This window comes from Rhyacophila brunnea, unplaced genomic scaffold, assembly GCF_057557595.1.
Source record: "Rhyacophila brunnea isolate RB1 unplaced genomic scaffold, BYU_Rbru_1.0 scaffold_4, whole genome shotgun sequence".
Lineage (NCBI taxonomy): Eukaryota > Metazoa > Arthropoda > Insecta > Trichoptera > Rhyacophilidae > Rhyacophila > Rhyacophila brunnea.
In genome coordinates this window covers 53,976,196-53,989,064 of record NW_028233068.1, presented here as the reverse complement: position 1 = coordinate 53,989,064, position 12,869 = coordinate 53,976,196, and the positions used below count along the sequence as shown (strand labels likewise).

General features: G+C 35.7%; 1 protein-coding gene across 1 annotated transcript in view; it reads left to right on the top strand.

Moving 5' to 3' along the window:
* Window positions 1-12,040, top strand: part of LOC147067529 (uncharacterized) — a 41,831-nt gene extending 29,791 nt beyond the window's left edge. The window contains exons 15-21 of the mRNA XM_085953989.1: window positions 1,110-1,266; window positions 4,082-4,220; window positions 7,523-7,686; window positions 7,792-8,697; window positions 9,643-9,866; window positions 10,377-10,563; window positions 11,680-12,040. Coding sequence (XP_085810115.1) covers window positions 1,110-1,266; window positions 4,082-4,220; window positions 7,523-7,686; window positions 7,792-8,697; window positions 9,643-9,866; window positions 10,377-10,554 — 1,768 coding nt within the window. The 3' untranslated portion in view covers window positions 10,555-10,563; window positions 11,680-12,040. The remainder of the gene's footprint in view (window positions 1-1,109; window positions 1,267-4,081; window positions 4,221-7,522; window positions 7,687-7,791; window positions 8,698-9,642; window positions 9,867-10,376; window positions 10,564-11,679) is intronic.
* The last annotated feature ends 829 nt before the right edge of the window (window positions 12,041-12,869 follow it).

The window sequence follows — 12,869 nt, the reverse complement described above, 5'->3', positions numbered from 1 at the left end:
TTGAAGTGGCCACACTTCGCATTATAATATTGGCAAGACGATTATTTTAATTACAATAATTATCATCGCACCTGAGCTGCCAGAAAAAACAACTGACTAATTGTAGAAATCCATACTAAGAATCATTTGGGCAAAAGTCTCCTTAGGATATTGGATTCGTCCACCATTTTAATGTGTTTTTTTATGGGTTGACGGTTAAAGACTCGAAAGATCCGGCCTTTAATTATTATAAATGATTTAGTGCTTTGAGACTTATTTTTTGAAATTACTTCATTCCATATCAGTTAGTCGTCGATACTGTATCGAATTCTCTTGCGATTTCGTGAATTGAATAATATTCTTGAATACCTTGACACTATACGATTTTTTTTGATTACTTTATAAAAATTCTATTTCATAGAGAAATAATAATATGTTTATTTTTTTTTCTGTTACTACATAAGGATAGATTATATTATAAAATTTGATATATCAATTATAAATAAAAAAATGTTGTCACACTTGTTTTGTTGTTCAAACATAGTTTTATCCGTTCATTTCTAAATAAATATTTATACATTATTTTTTTCTTTTGTTTTATTGATGTAAACTATCAATATTATTACTTATTATTGCTTTATACACCATTGAGAACACACAAAAAAAGTTTCAAATTTTTAAAACATGTGTAGAATTAGTTATTTAAAAAAAACTAAATCGACGATTTGTTGTCAAAAAACGCTTGGGAGTTTTCGCATATGCTAGGCTAAATCAGCTGGGAGTAAAAGAGTTAATATTTTATTATAGAATTCAATAGGCATGAAACATATTTCATGTTTACATAGTTAAAACTTTGTAACACTGCTGATATTGTATGGATGAACTGTGACAAATTCCGATATGAAAATATATAGGTACTACATAATAAGATTTGAGTATCTAAGTGGACTGCAGAAAATTTGGTCTCAATATAGTAATGATATTTATTATCTAGTATCAAAATACGAATTTTAAATCTGTTAAATTTTCATATTCACCAGTTAATACTTGTATGTATTTAGTGAATCAACAAATTTCGGAGATGAAAGGCAATCTATCTACCTACCTAATTTGTTTTACAACTTATCCAGAGGGAAAGGCGAGGACAATTACGAGGCCCTGGGAGGCGGCAACAGGGTGGGAGGGGGCGGTCCAGACTCTTGTTTCGCTGGAGGACACCGCTTCGCTTGCCAACGGAGAGACTCCGGGGGTAAAAAGGCCAGGAATCTCTTGGAGCATCAGTTTAACGTGAGTCTCTTCCTTGCCAGATTTGGCAACATCATAAATAAGCACCAGATTTATCAGCATATAAAATAAAATTTCATTCTTTCGAAGTAAAATTTGTAGTAACTGTTACGCTTCAATATTATCCATGTGTATCACAATACCAATCTTCAGTATGTTAAGGGGCCAGGTGTGTACAAGATTTTTGTGTTTTCCTTCAAAGTAGCATCTACGAAAATTATTATTGAACTGCATTTCAAAATGAAAACGATATTATTTTACATCCTGTTTATACTTGCTAACATCATATAACAAAAATGTTGTCTCCCTCTCTTGCATTGCATTGTCAGAAAAAAAGAATCCACATGAATGCGCATATTTTTTTGTTGATTATCATGTTTTAAAAATCGATTTTTAAATATCAGATATATTTGATAAAATGCACAGATTTTTATAACACTGAAAATCAAACAAATCAGACTAACATTATTTGTAAGCTGAAATTCTTCCACCATCTTGTTTCGTCGCCCCAAAAGCAAAGAGGCACTTGTGCAACAATAGAGTTTTGGAGAAAAACGCATTTTAAGTTTTTTTTGTGGAAGTTATTTCTTAACCCGATCGCCGCGGATGGGACATATGTTGTTTTCTACATAAGCTCTGATACTGGGCGGATGTCACAACTGTTGATATCGAAAATTGAAATGTCGGTAAAGTAGGAAATACTTCATGCATAGTATTGATTTTTGTATTGAAAGATGCTCTGATTCGTGTTCGTACCGCCATATCAATAACTTTGTCAAACATATGTTGTTTTAATTTCATAAACATCGATCTTTCGAACCCCCTCGATCTATTGAGATTCGCCGGTACGATTGCATCAGTTCAAATCTACGCGGTATTTTTCGCGGCTGCGCAGTAGGTATACAAAATATATTTCATTTGAGTTGAGTGTGCGCCGAGTATTTACCGTGTAAAGTTGAATTCACCGCGATTTTTACATCATGTGCGGGAATACGAAAAAGACAACCAAAAAACGAAAAGAAATTTGTCGTCATATTTCTAAAAATGTACTTGAACTTGTGTTCTGGATTATGTCATTTATTACTCATGTGTCTCCTCAATTGTTTCAAAGTCATAAATCGAGCTCATTATTGAAAGTCGTAAATATTTAGTAAAGATGCGTCCACACGGAATGAAAAAATATATATTATTATATTTTAGAGGATTGCAAGTTTTACCAATAAATTACGAATTACTATGAAGGAATATATAAAACGTATAAATTTTTGATAAAAAACACACACGGGTAGGTATACAATATAATATAAAATATAAATCATGGAATATTGACTTTTCAACTATATTACATATTATCTTCGCGTACAATTTAATGCTTGTAAATTTTTAAAACCTTACCCAAAAAAAAGTTTTTATAGCACTTGGAAAAATTTACGCAATTTAAAAAATAAATATTTTTTTTTACAAAACATAAAATGACAATCACTAACATAACACAATGCTCAATAAAACTGAAAAGTAATCTACAAAATCCAAGTTTCACTAAAAAAAAAAATAACAAAAAAATTATTAAGTATAATATTTACAACCAGTGTGGACTCACTTTAACGCTTAAATTAGAATGGCCCATAAAACATGTAAAATGCTGACACAATCTATGCCACGAAATAAAACTGGGGACTACCATCCAATTTAAAGGATTTGTCATCAATAAAACTTACACTAATTAACAATAATTCATAAGTCATCAATAAAAGCTATTATTTTCAATAATTTTTATGGCATTTTTAAGTGTTTTTAACATGAGTAAAATAAAATTAGTCAGTGATTAATTGTCTTCATCGGCCCACTTGTTTTGAAGTCGAGTGTTATGTCATCGAAAATGGCTACAGAGTTTATCGGAACAAAGCAATACGGTAGTTTTGTTAAAGTAAACACAGCTAAATTCAACACTCCATTATGTGTTTTAGTGTGGCACTTGGATCCTTATGTATCTAGGCATGATAACAGTTGTAGCCACAATTTTTAACTGCCGTATTTATTATAATACAGCGAAGAATAATATTTCGAAAAACCGACCGCGGACAGTACATCTTTTGTATGGAAACTTTACGCGCCGATCGGGTTAATACAGGCGAACTCGGTTATTACGAGGAAGATGGGACCGACTGAATTTGCTCGTTAAAAGCGTTACTCGTTACATCAGAGAATAGGTATTTTTAAATGAGCGGTTACATAACACAAAAAGTCGCTATCCAAACAAAAATACATAATTAGAATTCTGCTCCGAAACAAGCATGGCATTCATAGACTACAAATGAACGCTGGTAGTTACCTAGTTACTTCACAAACCTTGGATTTTTTTTTCAACCATATGCGTGGATACTTTTTCAATCTAGTTGGCGAAAAAACCAATTAGGTAGGTACTTAGACACTTAACCAGTGTCATAAACGTAATTCGAACCCGGCGGCATCCTGTCCGTCGAATTTTATTGCTTAGGGTCGAAATGTTTTTAAACGATCCACACATTAACGGTTTTAAGAACATTTTTGACGATATTTTAGCTCGGTATATCCAATAAGGAGCTCGTTATAAAAGTGAATGTATGGAGAAAATCATAAACTAAAATGTCAACGAATGTTTCCTCATTACATCCGAGATCATAATATCTGAGCTCGACTGTATTTTGAAATACAATTCAGAGCACAGGTGAATTATTGCACAAAGATTGAAATACAATTTTTTTGAATAGGTAATAGAATAGCCACTGAACAATAGAAAAGTGATTTTGATTATTTGTCTTTTTTGTCGGTCGAACAGTTGGTGTGCGCATTTGAGCCGAGTAAATTCCACACTGTGAGTGCAGACAAGCAGGTGAACTCCGTCAAGAACCGAAAAGGTGCCGTGCTACCAGTCGAGAGTGGGAGAGTCCATCTCATACCCAAGCCTGGGGAGGAAGGTTTGTCATTCCATTTATTTATGCCTAAAATAGATGCATATCGGTGATGAAAATTTTTAATACCACTACCATCTGTATTACGGTAAAACCTCGTTAATACGAATTCCATGGGACCGAAAATCGAAAAAAAATTCGAAATATGAAATGTATGGGGGGGAAATATTAAAATTTTGAAAAAACAATTTTTTTTTGATTTTCATTAATTTTATTTCCTATCATAGATGTGTCTACCAAATTGGGTCATAAAATGTCAGGATTATTTTTATTTCCTTCATAAAATAAGTAATTTTTGATGTTTTAAGAAAAGTCTGTCACAGTTTTCAATGACTGGCGCATGAAATAGTGTACTTTATTTCGATTTATTGAATATTTTTATATGCCAGGATTCTGTAATCATTTCGAAATTCGAATTAAAGGTATGATTTTATATGAAAATAATGTTCAAGGGACTTTTTTTTCGGGAAAATTTCGAATTACGGCGAATTTCGAATTATCAGTGTTCTTACTAACGAGGTTTTACTGTATATCACTTGTGGAAAGACTTCACTGTCACCCAATAAAATCGATATTATATTAAAACTACGAGGGTAGTCCCAGAAGTACCTGACCTAACAAAAAAAACACAAAAAATTTGGGGGAAAATATCTTTATTTCTCTACATAGTCTCCTTTTAGGTCGATACACTTTTCCCAGCGATGTTCAATAGCTTCGATACCCTGTTTATAGTGAGAATCGTCGAGTTCCTCAAAATAGCCATCAACCGATGACTTCACCTCTTCATTGTTGGCACATCTTTTACCACCGAGCCGTTTTTTCAAGTTTAGAAACAGAAAATAATCCGAGGGGGCTAAATCTGGCGAATAGGGTGCGTGAGGAAGCAATTCGAACTTTGACTCATTGATTTTGGCCATCGCGATAATGGATGTGTGAACTGCTGCATTGTCCTGATAAAACGAAACTTTCTTTTTCGCCGAATGCGGTTGTTTTTTTTTGATTTCATCACTCAAACGCTGCAATAAGTTTGCATAATACACCCGTTGATTGATTTTCCTCTCTGAAGATTATCAATGAAAATTACCCCATGCACATCCCAAAAAACTGACGCCATGACCTTGCCTGCAGATGGAACTGTCTTTGCCTTCTTTGGAGCCGATTCTCCCCTTTCAGTTCATTTTTTTGACTGTTCCTTTGTATCAGGTGTGAAGTGGTGGACCCATATTTCATCCATGGTTATGAATAGACGCAAAAACTCTGCTTTATTGCTGTGAAACTTCGCCAAACACTTGATTGAAACATCCTAACAATGCTGTTTTTGTTCCATTGTGAGTAATCGCGGCACCCACCTTGCGCACAGCTTTCTCATCTACAAATTTTCAGTCAATATATTATGATGTACAGCACATTTTGAAATGCCTACCATGTCTGCTAGCTCGCGCAATTTCAATCGACGTTCATCCAATACCATTTTATGGATTTTCGTCACCATTTCTGGCGTGGTCACCTCATTTGGTCGACCACTGCGATGTTCGTCTTGGCAGCTCGTACGGCCCCGTTTAATCTCTTCCACCCAATATTTAACTGTTGGAAACAAAGGAGCAGACACCCCCAGAGTAGAATCTAACGCCACTTTGATATTGGTTGGACGGAAGCGTTTCAAATGAAAGTATTGTATCACATTACAATGACCAATTTTGTCCATGTTTACAAATTCACTGAGCGTTCACTGTTGATAGCTGACAATCAATTACTGAACAACGTAGCGTCGTCAAACTTAAGCTTTATAAGGTTGGTACTTTCTACCATGGTCATTATTTTCAAACAACAACTGCCATCTATACGTCAGGTCGGGTACTTCTGGGACCACCCGGTATGTGAGAGCATCCAAAATCATGCACTGTAATAAGTCAGTCCTATGTGATTATCCACCGCAATATCGGTGGAAGTTTAATGTGAAATAACCGGAAAAGTCCTTGACCTGAAGAAAATGAAACCAACATTAATGATTACATATTTTTTTGCTTAAGGTTGTACCTCAGTTGAGGCACGGTCTAAAAAGATCGTGGCTAGGCGATGCGCGGATTGCAGGTCGCGGGTGCAAATGACACATGCCAAACGAAATATAATTTGTCATATAAATCCAACATACTTCCATTTTATGTTCTGTTTATTGTTCTATTAGTAACAATAATAATATATCCATTGACATGTTTTCTTTTTAAAGTAAATGGGTAACGTTTTTAGTCATCTTTACACGATTTAAGAATTAATACGCCCGTCGCCATCACGAAACAAAGTGACGTGTTTCCAGCTCGACGTTCTCTCTCAGAATGCGAGCAAGTCCAAAATTTCGTCGTGCCTATAGTTGAAAATTATTTGCCGTTTTACTGATGTATCACCTTAAGCGATAAAAATAAAAATATAAAAAGAGAACATAATATAAACATACAATAGCAGTGAAAATACAATTATACATCTATAGAAGCTCAAAAAAGTACACCGAGTTTGCTAAGGAGACCCTATTTTAATAATTTATAAAATAGCGTCCACCTAAACTCACCCTCACGCAAGTGGTATACATCAACACCCGAACCAATTTGGTTGAACGTAGTTATCGCCCTCCCAATAATTGGTATTACTAGGGGCAGGTTGGTCCTGCACCTTGGGAGAATAAACAACTGATGCTCTCTATTTCTAAGATAGTTCTCAGGGGGACACAGGTCAACACTGCCCATAATGGCAGAGTTCTCATTTATACCTCGTATAAGGAGTTCTAAGTAGTAATCTTTTTAGGATCAGACATGGTAAAAAAAAAAAATTAATAAACACATTATGTCGACATGACAATTTTATTATAAAACAAATGGGCGATATGGCAAGGATAATTTCTAAAAACCTTTGTCGTACAAATGAACTAAAACATTATTTATGAATATGACAATTAAATTTATGTGTCTTTGACGAGCTATAGTAGGTTGGATTTTTATATGTTTGGTTAGCAAATTGACGTTTGAATAAAGGTGTTGCTGTCATTAAGTTGCTGAATATTGAATTAATTTTAGGTACTGGCAACGCTAATTATTTGTTGAAAATCGCATTCTCGCAAGTTTTCTGTCAAACCACTTATGTCTAACGAAGGTTGGTTTGATTTGCTGGAACAAACCTTTTAACTATTTATGAAGATTTCATTTCATTCATTCAGATTCATTATTAGAAGCGAGATATGTGAATCAGCCCCTGATATCTAATTCCATATGATTCAGTGAAATAAATTGCGTTCATCATCATTTTATTAACAATTCCAGGCAGTGACTACATAAACGCCACGTGGCTTCAGGGACACCGCTCCCTGCGGGAGTATGTCGTGACGCAACACCCACTGTCCAACACGGTGGACGACCTTTACCGCCTCCTGTGGGACCACTCCTGTCAGCTGCTCGTCATTCTCACCGACTGCGACGAAGATCCGGTAAGGAAACATTCCCTCATTTTATTATCTACTTCCATATATCATTTTTCATTCAATTCTTCTATTTAATGTGTTCTAATTTCTATAATGTTTTTTCTCTACTAGGAATGCGATACGTTCTGGCCGACGGAAGAAAATCAAGAGGTCAAAGCTTACAATTACTGCATCAGGTTTATGTCACAGGAGAGACATTTAGCCAAGAGAAAACCTCCGGCTGAAGACGTTCCCCCCGGCTCTGTTCACAAAGGCGGTCTATTGACGACAGCAAATCGATCATCCCCGCTGCAGAGCCCGTCGTCCGGAAGCTGCAATAAGAGTTTTGCTCTCAAGCCAACCGGAGGCCCACAGAAGGCAATGCCCGGCTCTCCCGATTCCGACAAGCGCTCCGCTGCCGATTCGCACGCCTCAAAGTCCGATGACTCTGTCAAACAGAACAATGCCGGATTCTACCGGAGGCAGTCGTCTGCCGACAATCAAGACGAAGAGAGGCTGATACCCAAGTCCGACGAGCCGCCCAGTCTCGAAGGGCCGGAGGAGCTGAAGAAGCTCAATTCCGACGAAACGAAGAGCGACGGTTACACGTTTGATCGCTCAGAATTATTACGCATTGACACTTCGACCGGGGAGAGTTGTCCTTCGCCCAAAGTGAGTCCAAACAAACGGCAAATGCTGAACGGAGACGTCTGCACTGGGGACGAGAACATGAGTAAAAAGCAGACCAAGAGCCCTTCGAAGATTTCGTTGAAAAGTTTGCGGCTTCATAGCCCCGTTTTAAAATCGCCCACCAAGTTCAAATTCGATTTTGGGGGCCGAGCCGGAAACAAGGCCGATGATCAGGGTGCTCTGAAGGAAGTCCCATGCGAGGGGCAAGGGTTTGAGCCCAAATTTGAAATGACAGAGTATAAAGACTCCACCCAGTTGAGAGATGGCGGTCATGAAATCGGCAGGGACTGCATCATCACGACAACGCACATGACGATGAACAGCATACAAGACGATTATGAGTTGAAGGTGAGTCTATATTGTGATTACGCATATATTAGGTACAAATAATATTGCCTGTTTATTATTAATTATTCGACCATATCCGATCTTAATAAGATCATATGGGCCTCCACAGAGTAGAGGTTTTGTATTAACAGATTTTTGTTTTTACGAGAAATGGATGTCAGCCACTTGCTCAACCTATTTGGTCCATTTGGTTGAAATGACGATATTTATATTAAATTGTACAGATTGACTTATTAATTGCTAGTCACCTATTAATCACCAAATTATGAATACTACAAAAATAAACAATTTGTTTCTGCTTAAGTAAAATATCAACACCCTGAATTTGAAATTGAGGACTGAGAACGAAAATTGAAAAAAAATTAGGACCATTAAATCGTCATACAAACTCTCAGGATTACCTTGTTGTTTGTTTCTACCATTAGTGTTGCCATCTTTTTCTATGCTGATTATAGTACAAAGGCGTAAAAAATATAGTATTTCGAAAAAATATATAGTACAGGAACATTTTTCGTCTTGAATCCTTTAAAATTATAGTATTTTTGTATATTTGGCGTAAAATTATAGTATTTTACATTTTTCGCGGAATCAAAATTATAGTATTGTACTATAATTATAGTACGGTTGGCATCACTGTCTACCATACATAAATAATGGCACTTCTGTCAAACTGAAATTGCCTTCACCAATTTTTATAGTGAAACCACAGAAGATTTGTATTACAAATTTCATTGTTCTTTTACAATACAAATTTTTCGATTCTCATTAAATATATTATAATTTTTTGATGATTTATTAATTTTAAGTTGTTTTAATAAATATTATTTGAGTATTTGAGTATGCTTGACTAACTGATACGTAATCAGTTTTTCCATTTTTAAATGAAGTAGAGGTTTTCAATGGCCAAATAAAGTACACTGTAATATGAATAATTTTGTGGTGCAGGTGTGTCTGATCCAGTGTCCCAAATGGTTGGCGGATCTGGACTACGACGAGAACTCTGACACGGATGAGGGCTCCGACGAGGATGAATTCGAGATGGAGGCGAAGGCACTTGACTTTGTGATGGAGCGGCGACTGAAAGCCTACCGCGGTGTCTTCGGCCTGCCCGAGTATCTCGTCAAGTGCCAGGACGACTTCAAGAACAGCCCCGTAGTCGTTATCGATAAGTGAGTGAGATATCTGACGAAAACACAGTTATGAAATTTTATTTTAATCGGATCCATTATGTCGAATAAAATTGTTCACGGTGAAGTATATCGCTATAGTTATTGGGTTAACCAAATGTATAATGACAAATGTCTGTTAAGACGGAAGCGTAAGACATAGTCTGAAATAAAGGGTTAGGAGTTAAGCCTCAAATAGCGTTACAGAATATCGAAAGCTGACTTTTATCTGGTGGAGTAAAGAATATGAATACTGTACAATGTAATTTTAAACTGGTTAATATTGCACTACCCTAATCGAGTTACATCATAATATTATTATAACAGGTATTTGACAATCTCATTCATCTCTATCATTTGACCAATGCTTTGCTCGCTAGTAAACTACTGATCATTTCGCAATAATTAGTGTTTTAGTCATAGTTAGATTAATACACATAAACATTGTGGTGCAGGCTATTTGAATTGTAGCAGTAAAGACATACATTATAAACCTGATGTTTTCCCAAATAGGAATGGAGGAGCGCGGGCGGCATCCCTGTGCACGCTGAGCGGTGCGATCCGCAGGCCGACGAGAGACGTTTACTCGCTGGCCAAGCTGCATCACGGGCGGCGAGCCGGCGCATGGCGACGCCCGTCCGACCTGAGGGCACTCTACGAAGCCCTGGCTGCCTACCAAGATCACAATTGAGCTTCTCTGGTATATATCTCTCACATTATTAAATTATTATTATTCCATGCAGATTGGACCGATCGAAAGAAATTTCCACCTCTAAAGTCATTAAAAACGAATTTTTTGATGTTCAGCAAAATCAGGAAGTTTGAAGAATTCTAGCTTAGCTTACCCACTTTGCAAACCCTGAAACACCAGGTATCTCTAATCCACAAGTAAAATTCTCCTTATATGCCAAATTTCAGTTTTCTACTTTGTTTATGGGGTTTTCTTCAATTTTAAATTTTGGGCCTTCCTTTACTGACTGGCCTATAAAATATTACAATTATCATTATCGTTAAGCATGAAGTTACCATATTTTTATAGTTTGACTGACTGACAAATTTGCGTTTGTGAAATCTGACTTGCGCAGGGTGGAGAATTTACTATGAACGAATGTTGTTTGTATTCGAAAAACTCGAGTATAAGTAGTAAGTGCGAAGCTAGCGGTTTGTTTTATTTAATATATTGTAATACAATGGGGGCGCATGCTGAATTCCCACACTGAAGGCGTTGAACTCAGGTGGGTTCATTTCGTTTACAATCTAATCTATCCATGAATGAACTCTATTCAGGGTGAACCTCGCACATTACAAACATATGTGAAATGCTAATTCTACTGATTTAGAGTTACTGTGGCACGAATTTCTTGTGAGATTCGAATTGCACACAATAATGATACATATTGTTTTCGTAATTTGCTATTGTTTCACCTTTTAAAATAATAAAAGTTGCAATTATACATTGTGAATAATATTTTAGGTATTTCTGCTAGACTGTGTTGTTAGGTAAAGTCCGATTTCTATAAGCTGGCGTACACGTCATCACGGTTCTTTTATGAACTAATGGAACTAAATTCCTAAATTCCCCCCGCTTCAGCATCTTAACACTGCATTACGTCCGCCCTCCGCCAAATCCATCGTCAATGCGACCAAATGCAACGCTAGCGACGCGATAACATGTACGCCAGCTTATAGAAATCGGAGTCTAGGGTGTTCAACCCTACACTGTAATTTCATAAGGTTTACCCCTTGTTACCGTCAATCTCTTTAACTTGTAATATTATCGATAGTAAAGTTAAGCAAAATAATTATGTTGTTGCAGGTTGAGGTATCTATTGGAAATAGCCGTTCCTGTCGACTGTAACCACGCACACGGTGTCCCGCCCGCGGGAGCCGACCAGTGGAAATGTATCAAATATATTGTATAGTATACATGTAACGACCCAACTGTTAATTAATATATTAATAACAATGTGTTTTTTACAAGTTTTACACTATTGACATTTTTTATATTCCGACGGCATTGTTTGATGACAAAGTCTTGTTATTTCTAGAATAATATCATCATCGAGGCTTTAAAATATGGTTTTTTTTATTTAGTAAAACTGATGAATTTTTAACTTCATGAGTATATAAAAAAGAAATCAAAATTCGCGTAAGTTTTTGTTCCTCATTCCATGCTGAAAAAATGTTGTCGATGTCATTTTTATATTCACAATGCTCCGTTTCAATGTAAGGTGTCGCTGTTTTATATGAACTTACAATTTTATTAAAGTTGGCGTAAAGCCACTGGATTGTTTTAATCTGTTTTGCATCCTTGTGTTGGACGGATGCGTCCTTAATGTAACGGGGTTAAATATTTATTGTAAATTATAATAATATTAACAAATCTTTCGTACGTTCTCTTTGATCGCCAATAATAATTATTGTCTATGAAATCAATTTTTCTCAGGATATTTTGTCTTCAAACTGATATGAGATTGTCGAATATAATGTCTGATAATATTGTATAATAATTTAATTTAAATATCTTAATCATTTTTATTTAAAATACGATGGGTCACCTGGCTCAGAATTTTGTTAATTCGTAAGTCACTGACCCGTCAAACGTGAAGTGAGTGTCTTCTGCACATTGCATTATTGTGTGTCCACGTAGTAGTGATCTCATTGAAGACCGTTGAGATTCTTTACCAAAACATTTTTTGGCACCTTGAAGAAAACAAATACAGGAGTGACACATAACCATTTATCAAGTGTTACTGGAAATAAATATAGACAATATCGCGTTGTGTATCGTGTGAAACAGTCCTTAGATAAATGAGTTACAATGTACTAAATCCGTGATAGACTACGGACGATTATATATATATATAAATTTTTTAAATGGAGATTATTAAATTTATCTCTTAAGATTTTTTATTTAATTTTTTCTATGTATAGTTTAATTTATTTAATAGACTGAATTTTGTTTTTATCACTTATCCGACCAATATATAATAATAAATTAGAAAT